Source organism: Hyperoodon ampullatus (genome assembly GCF_949752795.1).
Source record: "Hyperoodon ampullatus genome assembly, chromosome: 10".
NCBI lineage: Eukaryota > Metazoa > Chordata > Mammalia > Artiodactyla > Ziphiidae > Hyperoodon > Hyperoodon ampullatus.
The window spans coordinates 9,920,056-9,943,034 of NC_136923.1; the positions used below are offsets into that span (position 1 = coordinate 9,920,056).

Below are 22,979 nucleotides of genomic sequence, written 5' to 3' on the forward strand. Positions count from 1 at the left end.
AACACAATCTTTTATCCATAGAGATACCATTTCTATTGATACTAATCTATCCAAAGGATATGATTACTGATGCTGTGAAAATCGTATGTTCATTACTGGAGATAACCTAAATGCAGAGCAATAAGGGACTGGTTAAAGAAATGATAGTGCATCCAAAGGATGGATTAGAGACCAATTAAAATTATACATAGTTTGATTTCTGCCAGGTATTGTTAAGAAAAAAAAAAGTCAAATTAAAAAAACTGCAAAAGACTATTCAGTTCTTACATAATGAAGGCTGGCCCCACATATATGAATATATGCGTACTTAAAAGTATAGAGTTGTATGACAGCACAGAAAAATAAGGATAATGCACAATTTGTTGCTAATAACAATTCATTGAGAAAGTGCTGATGAGGTTTGAAGAGCATGAAAAGGATGGGGAGAAGCCAACTATAACAAGGTAAGAAAGGCAAAACTGATATAAATACAAAAAGTAAATATTCATCTTAATATGTTTACATAAAAGTGTGGGTTAATTTATTAAGAGAAATAAGATTAAACCATTTAAACATATTATGGTATGAGACGTGAATTGCGAAAAGTAGAATATCAAATTCCATGCGATCCTGATTCTGTTGGGGAAAACTTACTTATGTTTAGAATAAAATAATTGCAAATGTTAAACCAGAATTTTATTAGTGGTTATCTCTGAGGGTTGGGATAGCAAGTTTTATAGGGGATTACCTGCGATCCTGTTTGTGATTATTCTCTCTAACCTTTAATTCTTCTAGATAATCAGGGGGCAGAGTAAACATAAGGATTCCTTTAACTAAAATGCAACGACAAAAATGTTTCCATTATCTTCCAATGGATTACAATAGCCCTGTATTACTTTTTTTTTTTTTTTTTTTTTTTGCGGTACGCAGGCCTCTCACTGCCGCGGCCTCTCCCATTGCAGAGCACAGGCTCCGGACGCGCAGGCCCAGCGGCCATGGCTCACGGGCCCAGCCGCTCCGCAGCATGTGGGATCCTCCCGGACCGGGGCACGAACCCACGTCCTCTGCATCAGCAGGCAGACTCTCAACCACTGCGCCACCAGGGAAGCACCTCCCTGTATTACTTTTATAATCAGAAAAAAAAAGTGTTTCAGGAAAACAATACACTCTTGCCTAGCATTCAGATTATCAGTACCCATGACTGATTAAGCACTTAGCTTCAAAATCTAGATATTAAGGTCTTCTCACTGCTACTCTCTGACAAACTATTTGAAATTAATGTTCTAAGAAATCTCAAAATTCCCCATCTACAGTGTAGATCTTCTGAAAAAAGAAATAACATAACATTGTGGGTTAACAGTGGGCTTAAGTTCATGTTTTGGAAGAAATTTATGTATGCACTTGACGTTTATTACTGTGCTCAAAAACTATTACTGCTGTCACTTCTATGAGTCACACCACACAATGGTGTTCAACCACAAACTCCCATGCAAAAAAATAATAAGCATAGCTATTGAGCAGATTTTATAGCTTTTTACATAGCAAACTAAAACCTCACACTACCTGCAAGTCAAGGATATTACAACCAATTAATCACCAGAGCTATTAGTAAATAAATCTTTTATGTGCCATGTACGTAAATATAAAAACAGGGGGCCACACCTTATCAATGTATTACATATTTTAGAATGTGCAAAATATGTAAGAAAAAAAATTTATGAGATGATTAAGAAAAGTATGAGTTGACAAGATCTGGAGCAAAAAAAAGAAAGAGTATTATTATAACAACAAAGTGCCTTAAATAACTAAATCACAAAGTGTTGAAGAAAATGCCCTAAGAGCAAGAGAATCAGCATTTTGTAAGGAGAGAAATGATACGTGTAAGGGGTGATCAGAAACAGTTTCATGGAGAAGGGCACGTTTGAAATAAACCTTGAAGAACAGACACAATCTCAACAGGTAGAGAAGGAGAGGAGAAACGCCATGAGCCAAAGCCCTGATGGAGGAGTGATGAGGACACACTGGAGGACCAGTCACGCACTGTAGGTGGAGAACTGAGTGAGTGAACGCAGGGTCTACATGCAAAAACAGAACCACATTTTAAAGCATCAAGAAGTTCAGGGAGAGAGGCCTTTACTTAAATTATTAAACAGACTAGGCATTTGATTCATTCTCATTTGATGACATTCACTGAGGATCTGCCATGTACTGAGCACTGTGATAAGGGCTAAGGATATGAAAGAAAGTCAAAAGGGGCATCATCTCTGTCTTAATGATGCCTACAGACTAGTGGAGAATACAGACACTACTTAAATGATCAAAGGATGTAAAATTACATCAGTGACATAGACTATGAAACTGAGTTGTTATGACAAACTTATCAAAGCTACACTGTTCAGAGAAATCTTCCCCCAAAAGCAACACTATGGATGGCACTAAAATGATAAAGTGGGGAAGCACAGCATTCCAGGTAGCTGGAAGAGAATGTACAAAGACCCAGGAAGGAGGAAACACAAGTGGCCCCTTGCCTGCAGTACACAACCCACGAGGGAGCATGGAATGAAATAAAGCTAGAAAAGCAGAAGTCCAGATCATCATAGAAAGAGCTCAAAAGGATTTTCATTTTACTGATGGGAAAACTGAGGCCTCAAAGACTTAGGGAAGTAGGGTGTGGGGAGAGGCTTGCCCAAGGTGAGACAGTGGTCATTTAAGCAGCAAAAAAAAAATCCATCTTGGGTGTCCTGACTTGAGGTTTAATACTCTTCTCATTTACTCATCCTGCCACCCATGTCAGAGCTCAAAACTGTGATGGGGTTAAGGTTATGAAAGGAAGTCAAAAGGGGCATCACCTCCATTTTAATGATGCGTACAGACTAGTGGAGAATACAGACTCCAATTAAGGGATGGGTGGATTCAGAAGCAGATGGAGGATACACATGGAGGGGGACACACAGGACCGGCAGGCTGGCAATGATGGAGGTGCAATACTCCACATGGGGGTAACAATGGCCTGGAACCTTCAACTTTACCCTTAATAAAAGATATTCACCTTCAAATTAAGGGACATATTATTTTGAACTGTGAGACAAACTAAGATTTAAAAAATCCAAACAGCTTTCCCATCAGCAGAGGTGTAAATTGGCAACATCTCTTTGGAAAACAATATTCACATTTAAGAAGGAACGCATCTTTGTCCTGGAAACTTATTTTCCAGGAATTTCTGTTTTAAATACTTACAAATATATAAAATAATACACTTGTACATTATTATATATTTGCAGTATGTTAATATTATATATCACACATTGTAAAGTATGTATATTAATATTTCATATTTGCACACACAGATTTGTGGAAGAGAAAGTTTATCACAACACAATTTATAACTGCAAAAGTCTGTAATCAAACTTAAATGTCGGGCTTCTCTGGTGGCTCAGTGGTTAAGAATCCGCCTGCCAATGCAGGGCACAAGGGTTCAAGCCCTGGTCCAGGAAGTTCCCACATGCCGTGGAGCAACAAAGCCCGTGTGCCACAACTACTGAGCCTGCGCTCTAGAGCCCACGTGCCACAACTACAGAAGCCCGCGTGCCTAGAGCCTGTGCTCCGCAACAAGAGAAGCCACCGCAATGAGAAGTCCACACACCACAACGAAGAGTAGCCCCCGCTTGCCGCAACTAGAGAAAGCACGCACGCAGCAAGGAAGACCCAATGCAGCCAAAAATAAAGAAAGAAAATAAATAAAGAAATTAAAAAAAAACACAAAAAACCCCTTAAATATCAGTCAGGAAGGGAGCAGTTAGATAAATGACAGGAAATATATAAAATGCAATTCTGCATGGCTATTGAAAAGACTGAAAAGATCTATAGGTACTGACATCCAGAGACTTCCATGAAAGAAGAGTGAGTGAAGGCGAGCAGGGTGGAGAACAATAGTGTTCTACCATTTGTGTAAAAATATACACACTGTCCCTAGAAAAATATACAAGACACTGGTTATTAGCTATAGCGTCTGGAAAAGAGAAGTTGTTAGCTACGGGACAGGATGAATGCAGCTTTTTTTTTTTTAATCTAGATTTTTTAACATTTTTTGATATTTTAAGTCAGGTGTAATTAGTGTTTGTTCTAAAAATGATAAGGATTGTGGACCAACCGAGGTGGCAGTGGTCAGAAATGGAAACAGGGTCTATTTGTGTTCTAGAAACATTTCAAAGGTTAGCCCTCCATGGCTTGGCCAAGGAATGAGCTAAAAAGGAAAGCCAAAAAATTAACCATCAGATTGTTGACACCAAGGAGGATCAAGGTAAAGAAAAAGATAACAAGTGGATTGGAGAATGTAGAGATATGACAAGCTTGGTTTTTGAACACATGAAGTCCAAAGCAGGAGTAATATGGCCAGAAATATAAGGCATTTTTCTTTTACATTAAGAAGAACCACTCTTTAGATAAGAGTCTGTTACACGTGGATATATTATTTAATAAAAGAACCTTCGGAAAGTCCAGGGGTTTTCTCCTTTACAAGTAATTGAATACATTTTTTTAGCTAATGGGGGGAAATATATGACAGAAACATGCTGCTGCTTCCACGGTTCGCTCTAACTATTTCTGTGGGGTAGAAAGCGTGAACAGACTGCCACCATGTAATTATTGAGTTGATCCTGTGCTATCTTTTCCCCTTTGTCTGCCAGGATCCTGATCTTTCTGTCTCCTAAATTGCAACATGCATATTAATGAATTTCACCAGCCTTACTTGATATCCTCATCGTTGGCAAAAATCACGACAGCCCTGGAGTTGGGTGTGTCCAGGAGCTGTTTGATAATTCTATCGAAGTCAATGGTCCTGTCTTTGCGTTCTTGGGGGATTCTCACGGACTGGGCAATGCAGAGCCCTCCTGTGTAAGAAAAGAAAGCAGAGTGTCAGTAAAGTTCTCGCAGAGATACCAAACAAACCAGGGAAAGTAGATGGCGAGGAGGAACTTGCAAATTCTGAGTGCATAGCACTTCCTTGGTGATTTGCTGAATGAGGAAGGCTTAGGACATTATGCTGAGTTCATACTTGGTGCACCTTCCACGGTAAGGCACAGCCTCATTCTCTTAGTAATGCACTTGTATGCACAGGAGTACCAGTGACACTGATTCTGGAGAGGTAGGTTTAGGTAGACAAACTGGATGGGAGGCCTTTAAAATGAATGTAATAGACTACAAGAAAACCACAGTCAACTACAATATAAGAGTACTTGAACAGGTAAAACTCATGTCAACTTCTATTGCTTTTCTGGTGTTTGCATTCTCATAATTTTTTCCCCTTTATACCCGTTCCAACTTTTCAAGCTCATAGCCAATGGAGTAAATCTAAAAATAAAACAACAAGAACAAGATCAACTATTATAAATCAGAGTAATACATTTTTATTGACCACATACTATGTGCCCAACCTACAAATGTGTGTTCTATGTATGTTATCTGATCTTAAAAATTCTTATAAGGTAATTAGCATTGCCCATTTCATGTTAATAGAAAAGGGGATTAAATAGAAAAATAGATGTGTTTACTACAGATTTCTCAGGACCGTTATGGTATTAACCGGCTTATGAATTTCAAGACGGGAATATGCAGCAGTTTAGTAAGCAACTGATACCCTCCCCACTACTCAACACCTGCTTAGTAGCAGCTCCTGGATCTAGTGGTTTTTGTTTGTTTTGTTTGTTTTATAAAACACAACTTAAGAAAGGCTGGCATAGACAAAAGAGGTAGAGAGGATTATTTGTAGGAAAGGCCCCAAAGGTCATCCAATGGGCAGAAGCCCTAGGGGCAGAGACAAGAGGAAAACCTTGTTCTTTTTGTAATGTGGAGATACCCGTGATCAACAAGCTTATACCCAGAGGATCGACAACTGGGTGGAAGCTACTAGGCTTCCATAAGCATAGAAAAGTATGAACTCTAATCCAGAAGTGAACCTCCATTACTTCTTAATCCCAATCAGTGTCAGCTCCCTCTAAGTGGCTCTCAACCTTCAATGTGCTTGAAATCACCGATGGTCCTTCTATAAAGTATAGAAGTCCAGCAACACTATCAACCAACTTGACCTAATTGACATTTACAGAGCGATCCCCAGGACAACAGAAGAGTAGACATTCTTTTCAAGTGGAAAATGGAACATTCATTAAGCTAGACCATCTTCTGGGTCATAAAAGATAAAAAAAAAAAACTTAAATTCAAAAGAACATTATGCTCTCAGACCATAACAGAATCAAACTGGAAATCAATAACAGAAAGAAAACAGGAAAATCTTCGAACACTTGTTAATTAAACAACACACATCTAAACTACCCACGTGTCAAAGAGGAAGTGTCAAGGGAAATTTAAAAGTATTTCTAACTAAATGAAAATGAAACTGCAACATCTCAAAATGTATAGATTACAGCTAAACTGATGTTTATAAGGAAATAGATATCATTAAATGCTGATGTTTGGAAAGAAGAAACATCCAAAATCAGCAACCTAAACTTCTACTTTAAGAAATAAGAGAAACAAGAGCTAAACAACTCCTCCCCCCCAAAAGCAGAAAAAGCCACAATGATATATTACTAAATACCTATTAAAATAGCTTTTAAAAAAATACTAACAATACCAAATACTAGAGAACATGCAGAGCAATAGGATGCTCATTCATTGCTGGTGGAAATGCTCAGTGGTACAACCAGTTTGGAAAATAGTTTGGCATTTCCAAAATGTTAAATATAGAGTTAACATATCAAACAGTAGTTCCAATCCTAGCTGTTTATCCAAGTGAATTGAAAAGTTATGTTCACACAAGTGTGCTCGTAAATGTTTATAGAAACTTCATTCATAATCACTAGAACTGCAAACAACTAAGACATCTGTCAACAGGTGAATGGATAAACTAACCGTGGTCTACCCAGGCAATAGGATACTACTCAGCAACAAAAGGGAACTACTGATTCTTGGAAGAACATGAATGAATCTTAAATGCATTTTGCTAAGTGAAAAAGTTAAACCAAAAATACTACAAATTATGTAATTCATTCACATGACATTCTAGGAAAAAGCAAAACCATAGGGGTGGAAAGCAGATCAGTGGATGCCAGCGGTTATAGGAGAGAGAGGAGGGGTTGACTACAAAGGGACTGCACAAGGGCACTTGGGGGCAGTGGAAATGTTCTGTATGGTACTGTGATGTAGATACATGACTCCAGGCACTTGCCAAAACCCTAAGAACAATGCGTCACAACAACTGGACTTTACTGTATGCAAAATCAACCAAGAAATTAGGGGATCCTAAAATGGAATGCAGACTGTGACAAACGAACTGCAATATAAATGTATCAGAGCATTTCACTGAAGGGGATGAATAGGAAAGGAGTTGTCCTAAGTAACTTTTAAAAATAGTGTATGACTGGAAACTCTAAGGATAAAGACAAGAAGAACAGCACATAAAATGGTGCTCTAATTTGTAAATTTTCCACAGGGATACAAGTTAGCAATGCTGGAACTGCTACCCATACTGGAGTCAGACAAAACAAGAAAGAAATTGTATGTAATGGGAATCAGGTTTCTCAGAGTTAGGTAAAGAATTTAAACGCAAACAAGAGAATGTGGCTAGAATGGAACACGTGGCATGAGGCGGAGTCAGACATAGTGTAAACTCATGGCTTAGAGTGAGACGCTTGCATGCATCGGTTATCTTATACATACATACATGCATATGTGGGCTAGTATACATACATACATAGGTACCCTACCACTATCCATTGAGACAGTCTAGAAGTAGTGACACTCCATAGCAACATCTAGTGATCAGACTGGTTTTGAAATACCGTCTTTCAACAAAAAGAACCAGGTCTCTGGAGAAATGGTTGATTCTGAAGCTGGGGCAAGGCACATGCAAGACAAGTCTGGATCAACTTGTCATGTCAGGAAGCAAGAAGTCCACAGAAGAAAAAAAAATGGAAGGGGGGATGTCAGAAGGACATAGGAGCCAACCTAAAAGAGCTCCCAGGGCTTCCCTAGTGGCACAGTGGTTGAGAGTCTGCCTGCCGATGCAGGGGACATGGGTTCGTGCCCTGGTCCGGGAAGATCCCACATGCCGCGGAGTGGCTGGGCCCGTGAGCCATGGCCACTGAGCCTGCACGTCCAGAGCCTGTGCTCCACAATGGGAGAGGCCACAACAGTGAGAGGCCCGCGTATCGCAAAAAAAAAAAAAAAAAAAAAAAAAAAGAGCTTCCAATGAACAAAGCTAGAATAATATTAGCAACAAAATAAATAATGATGGTACTGAATGACTATCCAAAGAATACACACAATACATACTCAGGAATCCATACTGTTGAAAAATAAAGGACCAAAATAATCAATAAGTAGGAAAGATGGAATGAATCCTCCTCACAGAACAATCCCAACTGATAAATTTTGAAGGAATGAGTGACATGGAATATCACCATTAGAACATTAGAGGAAAAACTGCTGCAGGCAAGGCCCACTGATGAATGCTAAAATTCATGTGGGAAATTATAAGGAGACACTGAACATTTATATAGCTTAAAAGAATCTCACCCCAACTATTTACTAATTATTCTGGTGGTTTAAACATATGCCTACAACTCCTTTGATATTCTTCCTTTGAAGAAGTGGAGATTAATTGTTTTGCCCTTAAGTGTAGTCTGGACTTAGTGCCTAGCCTAAGAATATGGAAAAGGAAAAAGAATAACTGGACAGTGGATAAACTCAGCAGACTCTAACTGGACCACTACGTTAACATCACTAGTGCTAAGTCACGTTGATTTAATGTGCCCCGATATGATGTGATGATAAGGGTGACCCCATTTGTATTTTACTCTTCCCCAAACCCATAACCTTAATCTTCATCTGCTCATGAGAAAATGTCAGAAAAAAATTCAAATTGAGGGACATTCTACAAAATACCTGACTTGTGCTTTTCAAAATTGTCGAGATCATGAAATAAAAGACTGAGAAACTGAAAACTGGATTGGATCCTTGGACAGCAAAAAGACATTCATGTAAAAACTGGTGAAATTTGAATAAAGCCTGTAGTTAAGAGTATTTTTACATTGTTAATTTCTCAATTTTGATAAATGTATACTAGTTATTTAAAGTATTAACATTTGGGGGAAATCGAAGATGGGTATATAGGAATCTTACCTTTGTAACTCTTCTGTAAATCTAAAATTATTTCAAGGTAAAATTTAAATACACACACACACACACACACAAACACACACACACACACATCTACCTATCTATCTAATCTACCTATACCTATCTACCTTTCTGGGTCTTATCTGTAATGAATTCTTATTTAGTAAGTAGTGGAGCAAGCCCAGGAATCTGAATTTTTAACAAGAGCTTTAACTCAGTGGTTCTCATGCATTCATTCACCTGGAGGAGTTGTTTCAAAACACGTATTTCTGGTCCACACCTCCAGAAATTCTCATTCAGTAGGTTTGGGTGAGGCCTCTGAATCTGCATTTCTAACAAATTTCCAGGTGATGCTGATGTTGTAGGTCAGGGGACCATATTTTGAGATCACTGCTCTAGGTGATACTGCTGCAGGTGGCCAGGAGATCAGATTTCGAGAAATATTCACTTGGGTATCTCCAAATTGGTTGTAGCCAATTTAGGTAAAAGTAGAATTTAGGCATGGATATTTTAGCCAAGCATTTTTAGGGCACTCTTACGATGGTGAGATAGGGAGAAAGAAGGAAGGGATGCATCATTATCCTTTGTTATAAGGTTTCCAGCGATGCAGAGAGAAAGCAACAGGAGAAACATCCCTTGGTAATGGCGCCTACAGTCTCAAGGCCATAATCGCTCCAAGGCTGGAAAACATCAGAGAGGATAGAGGAATGAATCCATCTGCAAACTGTTCTAGGGCTGCTGTGGGGAAGAAATGGCCACTATACCACCTTCTCGGCAGGAGAAGGGGAATAATTCTGGATGGAAACCCAGCTTCTCATCAGGATTCAATTACAACTGAGTGGTTAAGCAAATGAGAGCCAACTCCATTTGGCGACACAATTAGTGGAGGGGCGGCCAGCACTTGTGGGTTTTGGGCTCAGCCAGGGCGCGCTAGGGGAACCGATGTGTGGCGTTTTGTGATTGCAGAATCGAGATGCTCACCATGCCTCAGAGAGAAGTGCCTGCAGGTGAGCAAAATCAAACAACTCAACAGAAGAAAGAAACTAGCTATTAACATGGTAATGAGAATGGTCATGTTCCTAAAGCTGAAATGTAAAAAGGAAAGAATATCGAAAAACAAAGGATGAGAGAGAAACATGCTGTTTTGATCTTTTCCTCCTGGAAGGCTTGAGAGGTACCTGCTGGAAAGACAGTCATTTCATTTGTCTCAGACCCAAAGGAGAATGTGGCAGGTAGATAAGTGTACGTATATTGCACACAGATGACTTTGACCAGGCATTCAATTCAGACCAAGCATGTCATGCCAGAAATGGGCCATTGTGACACAATAATCCAGGTCTGGTGTGTCTGCCAGCAAGGAATGAAGTGGTCCACACACCTGCCCACACACACCTGGTGTTCAGATGTCAGTTAGCTCATGTAACCAATTTTTTCATCTCAAGCTACTGCCCTATTGAATGCAAACTTTCTATGGTTTGTGTGCTAGCTTAGTCCCTCAGAGTGGATTCAGCTCGCACTCTGTTACATATCTGATGTTACTGAGTGACCTCAGCACACGAGCAACCTACATTTGAGAAAATATTGGTTCAACATCACAAGCTTAAGAACCTAACTTTTGAGGTGCATTTCTTTTGTGTGTGAAGACTAATTGGAATTCGGCAGTGGCAGCTGGCATTGCAACTGACAATTAGGTTGCATTTCCATGGGGCACAAACATGTAGGAAAAATTGGACGGTACCATCATACATGTTGCATATGGATGCATGTCACAGGACAACTCCGTTCGTAACACGTCAGCTTTGACTGAAAAAGCCCGCTTTCAGCAGCCTGAGGACATACAAGCCACTGAGGTAATGGAAGGAATTCCAGCATGCCAGAAATCAATCTGCTTTTCAATTTGGAGCTGAAAACTGGTCAGTTTTCTGTCTGCCTGTGGTAGCGAGCAATCTGTAACTGCAAGAGAAACTTCAGGAATCAGGCCCCAGAGTGTTTCCATTAAAAATACTTTTCTCTCCCAAATGATTATGGATTCTTTTCCATCTCAGAAGCAGAAGCAATAGGAAAGCATTTAAAGTTTGCAACTCAGTTCTGTCAGAGCGTACACATGATACACTCTCTCTGATGATCTATTATTTAGATATGCCAAGTCATGTTAGCAAATATTTATTGAGACCCTACTATGTGAAAGGCTCTCTAGGAATTTTTTTTTTCCCTGAAGGAATATATGAGGGCAGTATAAAGAGTCTTAGAAATGACTGTGTTCCATTCTCCATTACAAACGGGGCGACTGAGGTCTGGAGAGTTTGATAGTGATGATATTAATCACAGAAGAAAGACTGACACTCACGAAGTTCTGTGTATGTGTCAGATACCATCCTAAATGCTTTATATCATATTCATTCGTTATATAACTGCATGAGGCAGCTTTGCTAACATTCCCATTTGGACAGGTGGAAACAGAGGCATTCTGAAGTAACTCACCCAAAATCACAAATTTAATGACAGCGGAGTAGTAGGATTTTTGTCTTTCAAAATACAGTTCACAAATTACAGGGAGAGGATGACAGACGTCATAAAAGCAGATAAAGACATACATAACACATCTTGTTAGAGGAACCAGCAAAAGCGTGCTGGAAGAAATTTAGTCTCAGATGGGATGTTTCACATCTGTGTAGGGGGTCAGTGGAAGGATACTTGATGGAGGGAAGACAGAAGTCAAATTGGAAAAGTCGTTATGGATAAGATTGCCCAGCCCTCCCTTCCTTCTTGGCTATCAGACTCCTGGTTTTGCTCAGGGTGGAGAGATGTCTGGTCCCAAGCAACAGCCTATCACAGATCAAAGGGGCAGTTCTGCTCCCGAATCTCCCAGCCTCTTTTTTTTTTTTTTTTTTTTTTTTTTGCAGTACGCAGGCCTCTCACTGCTGTGGCCTCTCCCACTGTGGAGCACAGGCTCCGGATGCGCAGGCCCCGCAGCCATGGCTCATGGGCCCAGCCGCTCCGCGGCATGTGGGATCTTCCTGGACCGGGGCACAAACCCGCGTCCCCTGCATCAGCAGGCAGACTCTCAACCACTGCGCCACCAGGGAAGCCCTCCCAGCCTCTTTTGAAGGTAGAAATGACCATGATATCCATGAAACCGGTAGGGGTTGCTGGAGACAGTTCTGGAAAAACTTGCTCGTTTTGGAAAGGAGAGAGGGAAAGAAAGAGGCTGGCATCCCTCTTCCTCCAGCCTTTAGATGTTATGTCGAGAGCTCTTACTGTCCTCTTGACACCATCCAGCCACAAGGAAAATGATGAAGCAAAACACTCTGAAAATAAGAAACCAGAAAGAAAGAACTAGAGTCTCTGATGTTATGCATCGTTGAGCAGAAGCAATAGTGCCAGCAGCCACTTACCTCTGAACTTCCTGATATGTGAGAAAACAAACCATGCTTTTATTTGACTACTAGCATTCAGTTTTCTGTTATTTGCAGTTGAACACAATCCTAACTTATCCTTGCCTTTAAAGAATTTCCAGCCCATTATAAAAGGGAGAGAAAATTCCTGACAGTGTAAACTTTCAAAGAAATGTACAATGCAGAAAAAAGGCCAGGAATCACAACTGCAGTGGTGGGAGATGCTGGGAAAAAGCGACCGATCGGCACCTGCAGGTATCTGTGGGCAAGATAGCTGGAGGGAGAGGGAGACAAAGTGGAAGAGAGTAAGTAGCCACAGGGGACGTGGGAAAAGGTACCCAGGGTCAGAGGAGAGGTGGGCAAAGATTGTGGTGATTGAGGCACACTTGTTGGAAGCCTGAGAATTACAGGCTCAGGGTTTTTGATTTTTCTTAGTCACTAACTGGCTGCATAATCGTTCACATATGCATATTCCTTTCTAGATTGAGAGGGAAGAGGATAGAAAGCAGGAAGGCGGAAGCAAGGGCAGATGAACACTCAAAGGAAATGCTCAGGAGCCAGACTGGAAAGAGCATTTAGGGGAGCTTGCAGAGATGAGCCTGCCTATAGCAACGTGTAATAAAAAGCAGCGGTTAGACCAATGGGGCTGGGGCTGGATTGCACGAGACTTTATGAGACAAAAACCATAAGAAACTATATGCTTGGGTGAAAAACGTTCTCCTCTGTCCCTGCCAGGGAGCACTATGTCTCTGAGAGTAGAAATCATGGGCTGTCTGGACAGGTTACTGAAAGGTCAATCCATCATATCTTTCAGCCAAGAAATGTCAGACTTCACATCTCACTTAAATATGTTCAGCAATTTCAGGGGCATCATTGTGCCTGAGAAGAATGTGCATCTTACTTTGCGAGACACTGAGATTTAAAGCAATCTTGAACAGAGTCATGCGTATTCTAGCTGGCTCGATCTGACAACCTAAGAAATGAAAGCACACTTAGTACAATCCTCTGATTGTAAAGATGCTGACAATGGTCTGGAAAGGGAAGGTGACGGCCAACTCAGCATCAGAGCTGATGCTCTGAAATTAACATGTTTTTTCTTCTTAAATTTCTGATTTCATCCTCTCTCAGCTGGTGATGTTACACTCTGAGTCACCCTCTTTGCCATTTTACATCCATGCATTCATGCATTCATTCATTAAACAGAAAATTCACTAAGCATCTGGCATGTCTCAAGCATTCTTTCAGTTGCTAGGGATAAAGAAATCAACACAAAAGAAAAATATCCTATTCATTCTCAAGGGAATACACACTAATAAGATAACTTTTCCTCTTAATTCTCTTTCAAAACTGTGATGGCCGCTGAAGATGCTCCGAGTTTTGCTTGCAACCAAAATCCCAGTACGAAACATCAAGTTATTCTCAGCAGCTGGTAACCTGGCAGGTCGCAAGCGGGTTAATGAAGAATATGCCCTGATTCAAGAAGCCTTTGGAAGGCAAGCTGTTCCTTTCCCTGAACAAGAACTAAGAAATTGGCTGATTTTTTACAGTCACTGGTTTTCCCTGTGGCTTGAGCAGCCTCAGCCGTCAGAAGCAACTGTCACTTGTCTCCAAGCAGCGCCTCTGTAAGGATGGACCACTATGCATCCCTGGACAGTAAGAAGGAGGTCAACTCGTGAATCCCAAACATGACTGCTTTTTCCAAACCACTATTTGCATTTAGTCAAGTTCCCACTTGGCTGTGTGTGTGGGGGAAATGGAGCAGGCTGATTTTATGATTTATTTTATGTTTTTAAGTTTTTTGTGTGTGATCTTTTTTTAAAATTTTTTATTGGAGTATAGTTGATTTTCAATGTTGTGTTAGTTTCTGCTATAATCAGTTATACATGTACATATCACCACTCATTTTTAGATTCTTGAAAATTAGGGGATAATTGGATATCATGTCTGTGTGGGAATCCATCCAGAGAATTCAAATTCAGTGGGAATTTAGGGCAGGCATATATATAAATATATATACATATATATGTGTATGTGTGTATATATATATATATAGAGAGAGAGGGAGGAACTATTTTAATATTTCATTACATTTCTAAGGCAGTGGTTCTAAAGATATGCTCTTACCTTTATGAATTCCCTAGTAATCTGTGTATGTGTATCTTGCAGCACTATACTAGAGTAATTTTAAAAATAATCTCCACACTACTAGTTTTCCTGAATAAATTAATAAGTGATTTATGCCACTCTTCATTGGTTCTTTCACTAAAGTAATAGCTTTCCCCCATAAAGACTCCCCCTTTATTGGTTCCAAAGACTTTTTAATTCCTCCATTCTTTTTTTTTTATTGAAGTATAGTTGATTTACAATGTTGGGTTAAGTTTCAAGTGTACAGCAAAGTGACATATATATATATACATATATATATATATATTTTTTCAGCTTATTTTCCCTTATAGCTTATTACAAAGTATTGAGTATAGTTCCCTGTGCTATACAGTAGGTTGCTGGGTACCTGTTTTATATATAGTAGTGTGCAATCCCAAATACCTCATTTATCCCTCCCCCTTCTCCTTTGGTAACCTTATTTGAACACCACCAAGTACTAAAGGAGGTGGGGAAAGGTGAGGTCCTCATTCATTTTATAGATGAGAGGACAGCAGCTTGGAAGTTGAATTGATTTGTCCAATACCAACACATGCCAGGACACAAAGTGAAAACAACTGACCCTCGGTCCAGAGCTGTTTCCTCATCAGCTCTGAGGATTCTGATGAGGTTCCCCCCACATCCCACCCTTACTCTTTCCTCCATCACATTTCTCTCAATGAATCAATAAACCAGCATAAATGGAACGCTTAAAACTCCTACGACCTTCTAGGCCATCAAACTTTTCTAAACAGTTGAACATGTTTGTTAACTCTTCTATAATAGTATCTTTTCATTTAATGAATCAGTGCCAGAGATTTTTAACTCAGCCCCTTCAAAACACAAACATCTCTCTCTTTGTACATCCTTAGAGGATAAAAATGATTGAGTCTTCATCCTGTCAATGGGAAAGGGATAATTGTACTCAGATCTCAAGGCTCATTCAGCACGGTTGATGGAATGTTTAAACACACAGAATTCAACTTTATAAAAAATATAAAGAAAGCATCCCTTTCATATGATTAACACTATCAATTTGAATAACAGTTTACAATACTGGATATCAAAACCAGACTTCTCTCATATGACCAGCTGTCATTGAAATCATGACCTCTGCATGCTAAAAGAGAAATGACACTGAATTTTTAGAATTGTGCTATTTTCAGCATCTTTTTCTGCAGCTCGTTCCCCACCTCCCCTTAGTGTCTCTGCTAAGATAGATCAGTACTGCAGCAAAATATTGTTCTCTTGAGACTTGAAAGAGTACACATATCAATAAAAGCCATTTTTAAAGAATGTGAGCATTTATCATTGTTAAAGGAACCTTGCTATTTATCAGCGTGTATGTCTCAAATCAAAGAAGTGGAAACAAATGAATTCTGCATTTAATGGCTTTAGAAATATGTCACCCTCACCATTTTTCACACGCTCAGAAGAATTTCTTCCCCTCCCTCACTGAAGAGTGTAGTATTTAAGGCTTTATGTCACATGACACTTCTTTTTTTTTGATTGAAGTATAATTGATTTACAATGTTGTGTTCATTTCAATTGTATGGCAAAGGGATTCAGATTCATTTCCCTTATAGGTTACTACAAAATATTGAGTATAGTTCCCTGTGCTATACAGTAGGTCCTTGTTGGCTATCTATTTTATTGGGATTAACATATACACATATAACACTTCTTTAAGCACAAGACATAAAGCAAGTTGCTGGATCACATCACAGTCTTCAGTATTAAACCAGGATGACATTTTTTCTTCAGTGTTTTTGCAAATATACTTGCCTTTTGTGACATATTCATTTTTATTGTGATTTGAAATAGAAATGAAAGATTTTTCATTCTTAAACCCAGAGTATATTCAAAAGAGGAATAGGACTTCCCTGGTTGCGCAGTGGTTAGGAATCCACCTGCCAGTGCAGGGGACATGGGTTCAAGCCCTGTTCCAGGAGGATCCCACATGCCGCGGAGTAACTAAGCCCGTGCACCACAACTACTGAGCCTGCACTCTAGAGCCCACGAGCCACAGGTACTGAGCCTGCGTGCCACAACTACTGAAGCCCACGTGCCTAGAGCCCGTGCTCCGCAACAAAGAGAAGCCACCTGAATGAGAAGCCCCCGCACCGCAATGAAGAGTAGCCCCCACTTGCCGCAACTAGAGAAAGCCCGTGCGCAGCAACGAAGATCCAACACAGCCAGAAATAAATAAATAAATAAATTTATTTTTAAAAAAAGGAATAAATAAAATCACACCTTTAATGACCTCAATATAAGCGAGAAGAAAGGAAGAGACATGAATGCAGATATCCTCAAATTCTAGACAGAGACATGAATGATTAAATAAACCATGGGCAGGTTTTAATGCTTTATGCTTTGGTTAAAAAAGGGAGAAAAAAAGAATAACAGAGGATAGAGCATCATAGTCACCTGTCATTGCATATGCAAAGGGTTACTGAAACTGAATAAACGAAATAAAAATTAATGAGAAGTCTATGTTTCATGCATAAAAATAAAACCCATGCTTTCGAAGCAATTGAGCCTGCAATTGCATTGCTTCTGGTAAACAGAGTTGCAGGTTAGTGTCACAGCAACACCCACAAGGGAAGAATGTGAGATAATGAATTTTTCTACCCCGAGTATAATAGTCAGCAATCACACAAACCTCAAGTTCATCGATTGTCCCAACAATGCCAAATTACATCTTGAAATGTGATTATACAAGATAAGTCTAATCAACCAGATGTTAAATGTTTAATGCAAAATATTAAGAAAATGCACGTAATCTTGTATAAATGAATATGGGTTTTAATTTAGGTTGAACTAAGCAACCACCTTTGTGATGATGTGAGCTCTGAGCATTAAGCTAGCTCTGGCAAATTTCCCTCCCTAGAGGGGAAGGTACACGGTTTGTGTCATTCAAATACCTTAATTAGAGACTAGGATCAGATCTGGATTGCTACCTTTTGACAGTGTCGTGAATTAAAAGCATCAAATGAATGCACACAATCATTCACATCTAAAGAGAGTTTCTACTGGGTTGGCCAAAAAGTTCGTTTGGGTTTTCCGTACGATGTCATGGAGAACCCGAACGAACTTTTTGGCCAAAGCCGTATATTTATATATGGTGTGAATTCAACCCATGTTACCTGCTAATGACATTGCATAGACTTAAGCTCCAAATGCTGTATACACTAAAATCACTGATGGGCTTCAGGAATTACTCTAACATAAATGGGAAGAAGAAAATTCCATAAGGAAAGATAGTAAATAGAAGGTGGCAAGGCATTAAAAAAAAAAAAAAAAATCAAGAATCCTGTATTCCTCTCAGACGAAAGTGTGAGCTGTCTTATCAAAAGGGGTTGGAGGGCCTCCCTGGTGGCGCAGTGGTTGAGAGTCCGCCTGCCGATGCAGGGGATACGGGTTCGTGCCCCGGTCTGGGAGGATCCCATATGCCGCGGAGCGGCTGGGCCCGTGAGCCATGGCTGCTGAGCCTGCGCATCCGGAGCCTGTGCTCCGCAACGGGAGAGGCCACAACAGTGAGAGGCCCGCGTACCACAAAAAAAAAAAAAAAAAAAAAAAAAAAAAAAAAAAGGGGTTGGAATTGACATATGCATAATACCATGTTTAAAACAGATGACCAACAATGACCTACTGTATACCACAGGGAACTCTGCTCAATATTCTGTAATAACCTAAATGGGAAAAGAATTTGAAAAAGGATATACGTATATGTATAACTGAGTCACCTTGCTCTATACCTGAAACTAACACAGCACTGTAAATCAACTATAGTCCAATATAAAATAAAAAATTAAAAAGGGGGAGGTTGGGGCTTCCCTAGTGGCACAGTGATTGAGAGTCCGCCTGCCGATGCAGGGGACACGGGTTCATGCCCCGGTCCGGGAGGATCCCACATGCCGTGGAGTGGCTGGGCCCATGAGCCATGGCCGCTGAGCCTGCGCATCCGGAGCCTGTGCTCCGCAATGGGAGAGGCCACAACAGTGAGAGGCCCGCGTACTGCAAAAAAAAAAAAAAAAGGGTGGGGGGAGGTTGACATCACACTGAAATTTTAAAAAGCAATGGACTATGTGGAAGTTGGAGGCGTCTAAAATGTCGGCAGTCGTAGAATATACACTCAGTTCTGCCTGGTCCTCTGGGACACAGGGATTTACCTGGATGTTGTAAGTATATGCTCACTGTTCCTTACAACATTTTACCTAGAGTGTACTACCTGTATGTTTTTGGACTACCTCCCCATATAATTTATGGTTGTGTGCTTTTGGAAGGGAAAGCACTCTAATAAGCATGGGAGGTTTACTATGCACTAGACCCAACTGAATGAAGGTGCTCATGGATGACCTTCATTCAATAAAATAACACAAGAACACTACAGGTTGAATCAGAGGCATACTGAAATGGGGTGGTGCAAATGATCAGGCAACAAAAGATGCACCATTTGTAGGGAATTTTAAAAAGAAATTACAAGTTATCTGCTTTTTATTACAACCAAAGGCTAGCCATTCTAAACAATGGCAGGAAAAAAAGCTCCACTCCAAAAAATTTTGGTTGATCGAAGTCAGGATCTGTAAAGGGTGAGATAGTAAATATTTCAGACTTCGTAGGTCACATGATCTCTGTGGCAGCTACTCAACTCTGTTGCAGCATGAGAGTAGCCACCTTCCTTAGAAGATGTGTAAAAAATGGTCATTTAAAAAATTATTTATAACAATAGGCAGCTGAAAAAATTTAACCCATAAGTCAAAGTTTACTGACCCATGGTCTAAGTTCTAAACAATTGCAGTGTCTATTGTTTTGATAATATATACATAAGCTCCAAATGAGCACCATTTTTATCACTTATTCTTTAACGAACATTGTATTCTACTTGTAACTGAACTCAGAGAATCCCAAATTATGCAGCTGGCTCCTGATATACACAGATTCAGTTAACATATATTCATTTAAGAGTAAGTTCGTTACAGTTAGGGATAATCCAAGCTCACAGCAGGCATAGTTCTTGCCTCCAACTCCTCTGATATCGCATATTCTTAAACAGTACATTTGCAATTATCAATCATATCACAGTGATTGTAAAGACGAAGAAACATTGCAATAAATACTTCCGTTCTGTTAACTGTTTTAAAGCAATGGATTAATGTCAATAACTGGTATCAGTCACCATTTTATGTAATTTTACAGAAACAGAAAATTCAGAAGGTCTTACAAAATATAACAGATGTTTACGATTAATTTTTGACAAAGGTATTTTAAGGCAAAATCTCCAAATGTGGAGACATTTGAAAAACTAATCTCAAAGAAATAAAGATATCACTGTTCTGGCAATTTCTGGAAATTCTGATGAAATGGGAATTTCATGAATTTTGAATTTTATGGTTATCTTTAAGAGTTTTACTATTTGTATATCTATTGCTTCTCGTGGAAAAAAAACTTTTTGAAATAAAATTTATAAAAAGTGCTCTTTGATCAACTTTGAACAAATATAGATTAACAAACCTGGCTAAGGTGTCTACTGAACATGCATATGCAAACATCAGTTTTTACAAAATAGTTGACAAATTCGCAGAAGTTAAAGCTTCCAAACAGAAACTGGGATGCTACTTGTTACTATAACGGGCCAAACAATATGGAGGTACAATATTTTTCCTCTTTTTAAAAAAAGATAATGTATTTAACATGTATCATCTCTTGTTGTTTTTCTATTGTATACTGTAATTTTTTAGTTGTATATTTATTTATTGTTTTATTATAAGCATGCAGACATATGAAATGCAATGAAGTAAGATTTTTACTGCTAGAATTTCTTTTTCTTCCATTATTACTATTATTATTCATTTCATTTCATGATTATTATTGAAAATTTTTTTGTCATGTGGAGGAAAGAGTTGTTAAAAAATGATTTACTTTGAGTGTCAAACAGGCTAAGTGCACCAAAGGTAAACGATAGTTTTGTTTCATAAATGGAAGAAAAGGTGAGAAGGTGATTTTCCCAAGACTATCCAGGAGGTAAATTAAGTCTGATTTCAAAAGTAGGTCTACAGGCACATAAAAAGATGCTCAACAGCGCTAATTACCAGAGAAACGCAAATCAAGATACAAGGTACCGCCTCACACCAGTCATGCCCCAAAGCCTCCGGTGGAGTAAACCTGAGTTAGAGCATGAAAAGCCAGCCCTAGGTTCCCTAGGCAGTGCTCTATTGAGACTTGATTAAATACAGATTGCAATAAAGAGGCAGAAGGTGTCACAACTTGTAAATTCACCTGGTCCAAACTTTCACAAACTGCATCTCCCTATTCAAAGCAGATGACAGAGCCTCTTCTATTATTATAATTACGTAATACAGCACTGATATTTTAAAACGTATCTGTCCAGTTTGACTGTTAGCATTGGTCCTCTGCACTAGTGTGCAGATCTAAGAGAAAGCACATGTGTACACACACACACATACACACACCATACACATATCACGCACATGCTCCACACACAACACACACATCACACACAGACATCACAAACACACCCCACACATACTATACAGGCACACATCACACATAAACACCACACACACACCACACACTCCTCACTCTTGAAGCCAACTACTCTGGTACTTTGGTAATCAGTATTTTGTGACTATGTGTATCTATGCTTATGAGTACTGTGATTTCTACTTAGCTAATTAAACCTAGGGAAATTAGTGTGTTTCTCTCAATGTCCTTCAAAGCTCATTTTTCTATCACAACTTAATGAGTTATTAGGATGCCACAGAGACAAATTAAGATTCTCTATTATGCTTTCCTTCCTCAGAAAGATACTGACACTGTAGTTCCAGCTATATTTGAACTGTCACGTTACAAAGGTATAGACAGCACTTTTAATTACAAGACCTAATCTTCTGAATTGGTTTGAGGAATCAGCTTTCATATAAAACTGGTTTTATTAGAATTTTAAAATAAAATATCAGGTCAGGAACTCCATGTTATTTCTTAAAAAACAAAACAAAACTGCTCAAGTGTTTTATGTTGTCAATAATTCTTCTTTGTGAAGTTTTTAACTGCCAGTAAAAATCCATGGGTAGAAGTTTGAAGAATCTTTCAGTGATTTTGGCTCCAATAGGCTACATGTGTGTTGATACTCATCTGAAATGATTTATTTATTTATTTATTTTATTTATTTATTTTTAGCCGTGCTGGGTCTTTGTTGCTGCACGTGGGCTTTCTCTTGTTGTGGTGAGTTGGGGCTACTCTTCATTGCGGTGCATGGGTTTCTCATTTCAGTGGCTTTTCTTGTTGCGGAGCATGGGCTCTAGGCATGCAGGCTTCAGTAGTTGTGGCACGTGGGCTCAGTAGTTGTGGCTCATAGGCTCTAGAGCACAGGCTCAGTAGTTGTGGCGCACGGGCTTAGTTGCTCCGCAGCATGTGGGATCTTCACCAGACTAGGGCTCGAACCCGTGTCCCCTACATTGGCAGGCAGATTCTTAACCACTGCGCCACCAGGGAAGCCCTGAAATGACACTCCTGATAAAAGCATTTCTTCCAAATAATGTCCCAAAGCCTTTAAACTCAACTCATCCAGCCAAATGCCTTTCCAAACTCTTCTCACTGGTTGCTTTGCATTTAACAGTTAAGTTTTCACTTTGAATTCTTTCTGGTTTTTTAGAGTCAAAAGTACTCTTTCATACACATTAAATCAAGATCGCCCCATGAAGCATGGGGCTCATTCTTCTTAAACTATTTACTTGTTTGCATATGAATTTGGTATTTGTGTTTATTTTCTATTAATAATAGTAACTGAAAAGTAAAATCCTCATCCAAACTTGTATTGAGAACTTAGTGTGTGCTAAGCTTTGTATTTCACATTTCATGTGCACTATCTAATTTAAATTCACATTTTTATGAGGTTGAGACCACTCTTGCCTTCATTTAACAGATGGGAAAACTGAAGGGCAAAGAGGTTAAAGAAAAAGACCCTTTTTTCTAAGTCGTAGGGTGACAGCATTAGCATCTAACCCAGGCTGTCTGACCCTAGGACTCGTGTTCTTGACATTTCCCGCAACTCAGAACTTGGAATTAGAGAGATTAAAGTCAAGGCCATATAAAGAGTCAGTGGTAGGTTAAAGATGTGAATATAGGTTTCCCAATAAACCAATCAAAACTGAAACAGAAAAGTAAAGTAACCTGCCTACAATTAAAGGAATTTGAGATTAGGTCCAGAGATGAAAACTTAGTCCTAAATCTCCAAGCCCAGGGCTCCATTGTGTGCTGGTTAATCCT

At 39.4% G+C, this 22,979-nt stretch overlaps 1 protein-coding gene across 2 annotated transcripts in view; it reads right to left on the bottom strand.

The window, feature by feature from the left end:
- GRM7 (glutamate metabotropic receptor 7) overlaps positions 1–22,979 on the bottom strand; it is a gene marked incomplete at both ends in the record, with an annotated part of 809,284 nt that overhangs the window by 408,876 nt on the left and 377,429 nt on the right. For both annotated transcript variants that reach the window (XM_079713568.1, XM_079713567.1), the window contains one exon: positions 4,727–4,868. In XM_079713568.1, coding sequence (XP_079569694.1) covers positions 4,727–4,868 — 142 coding nt within the window. The remainder of the gene's footprint in view (positions 1–4,726; positions 4,869–22,979) is intronic.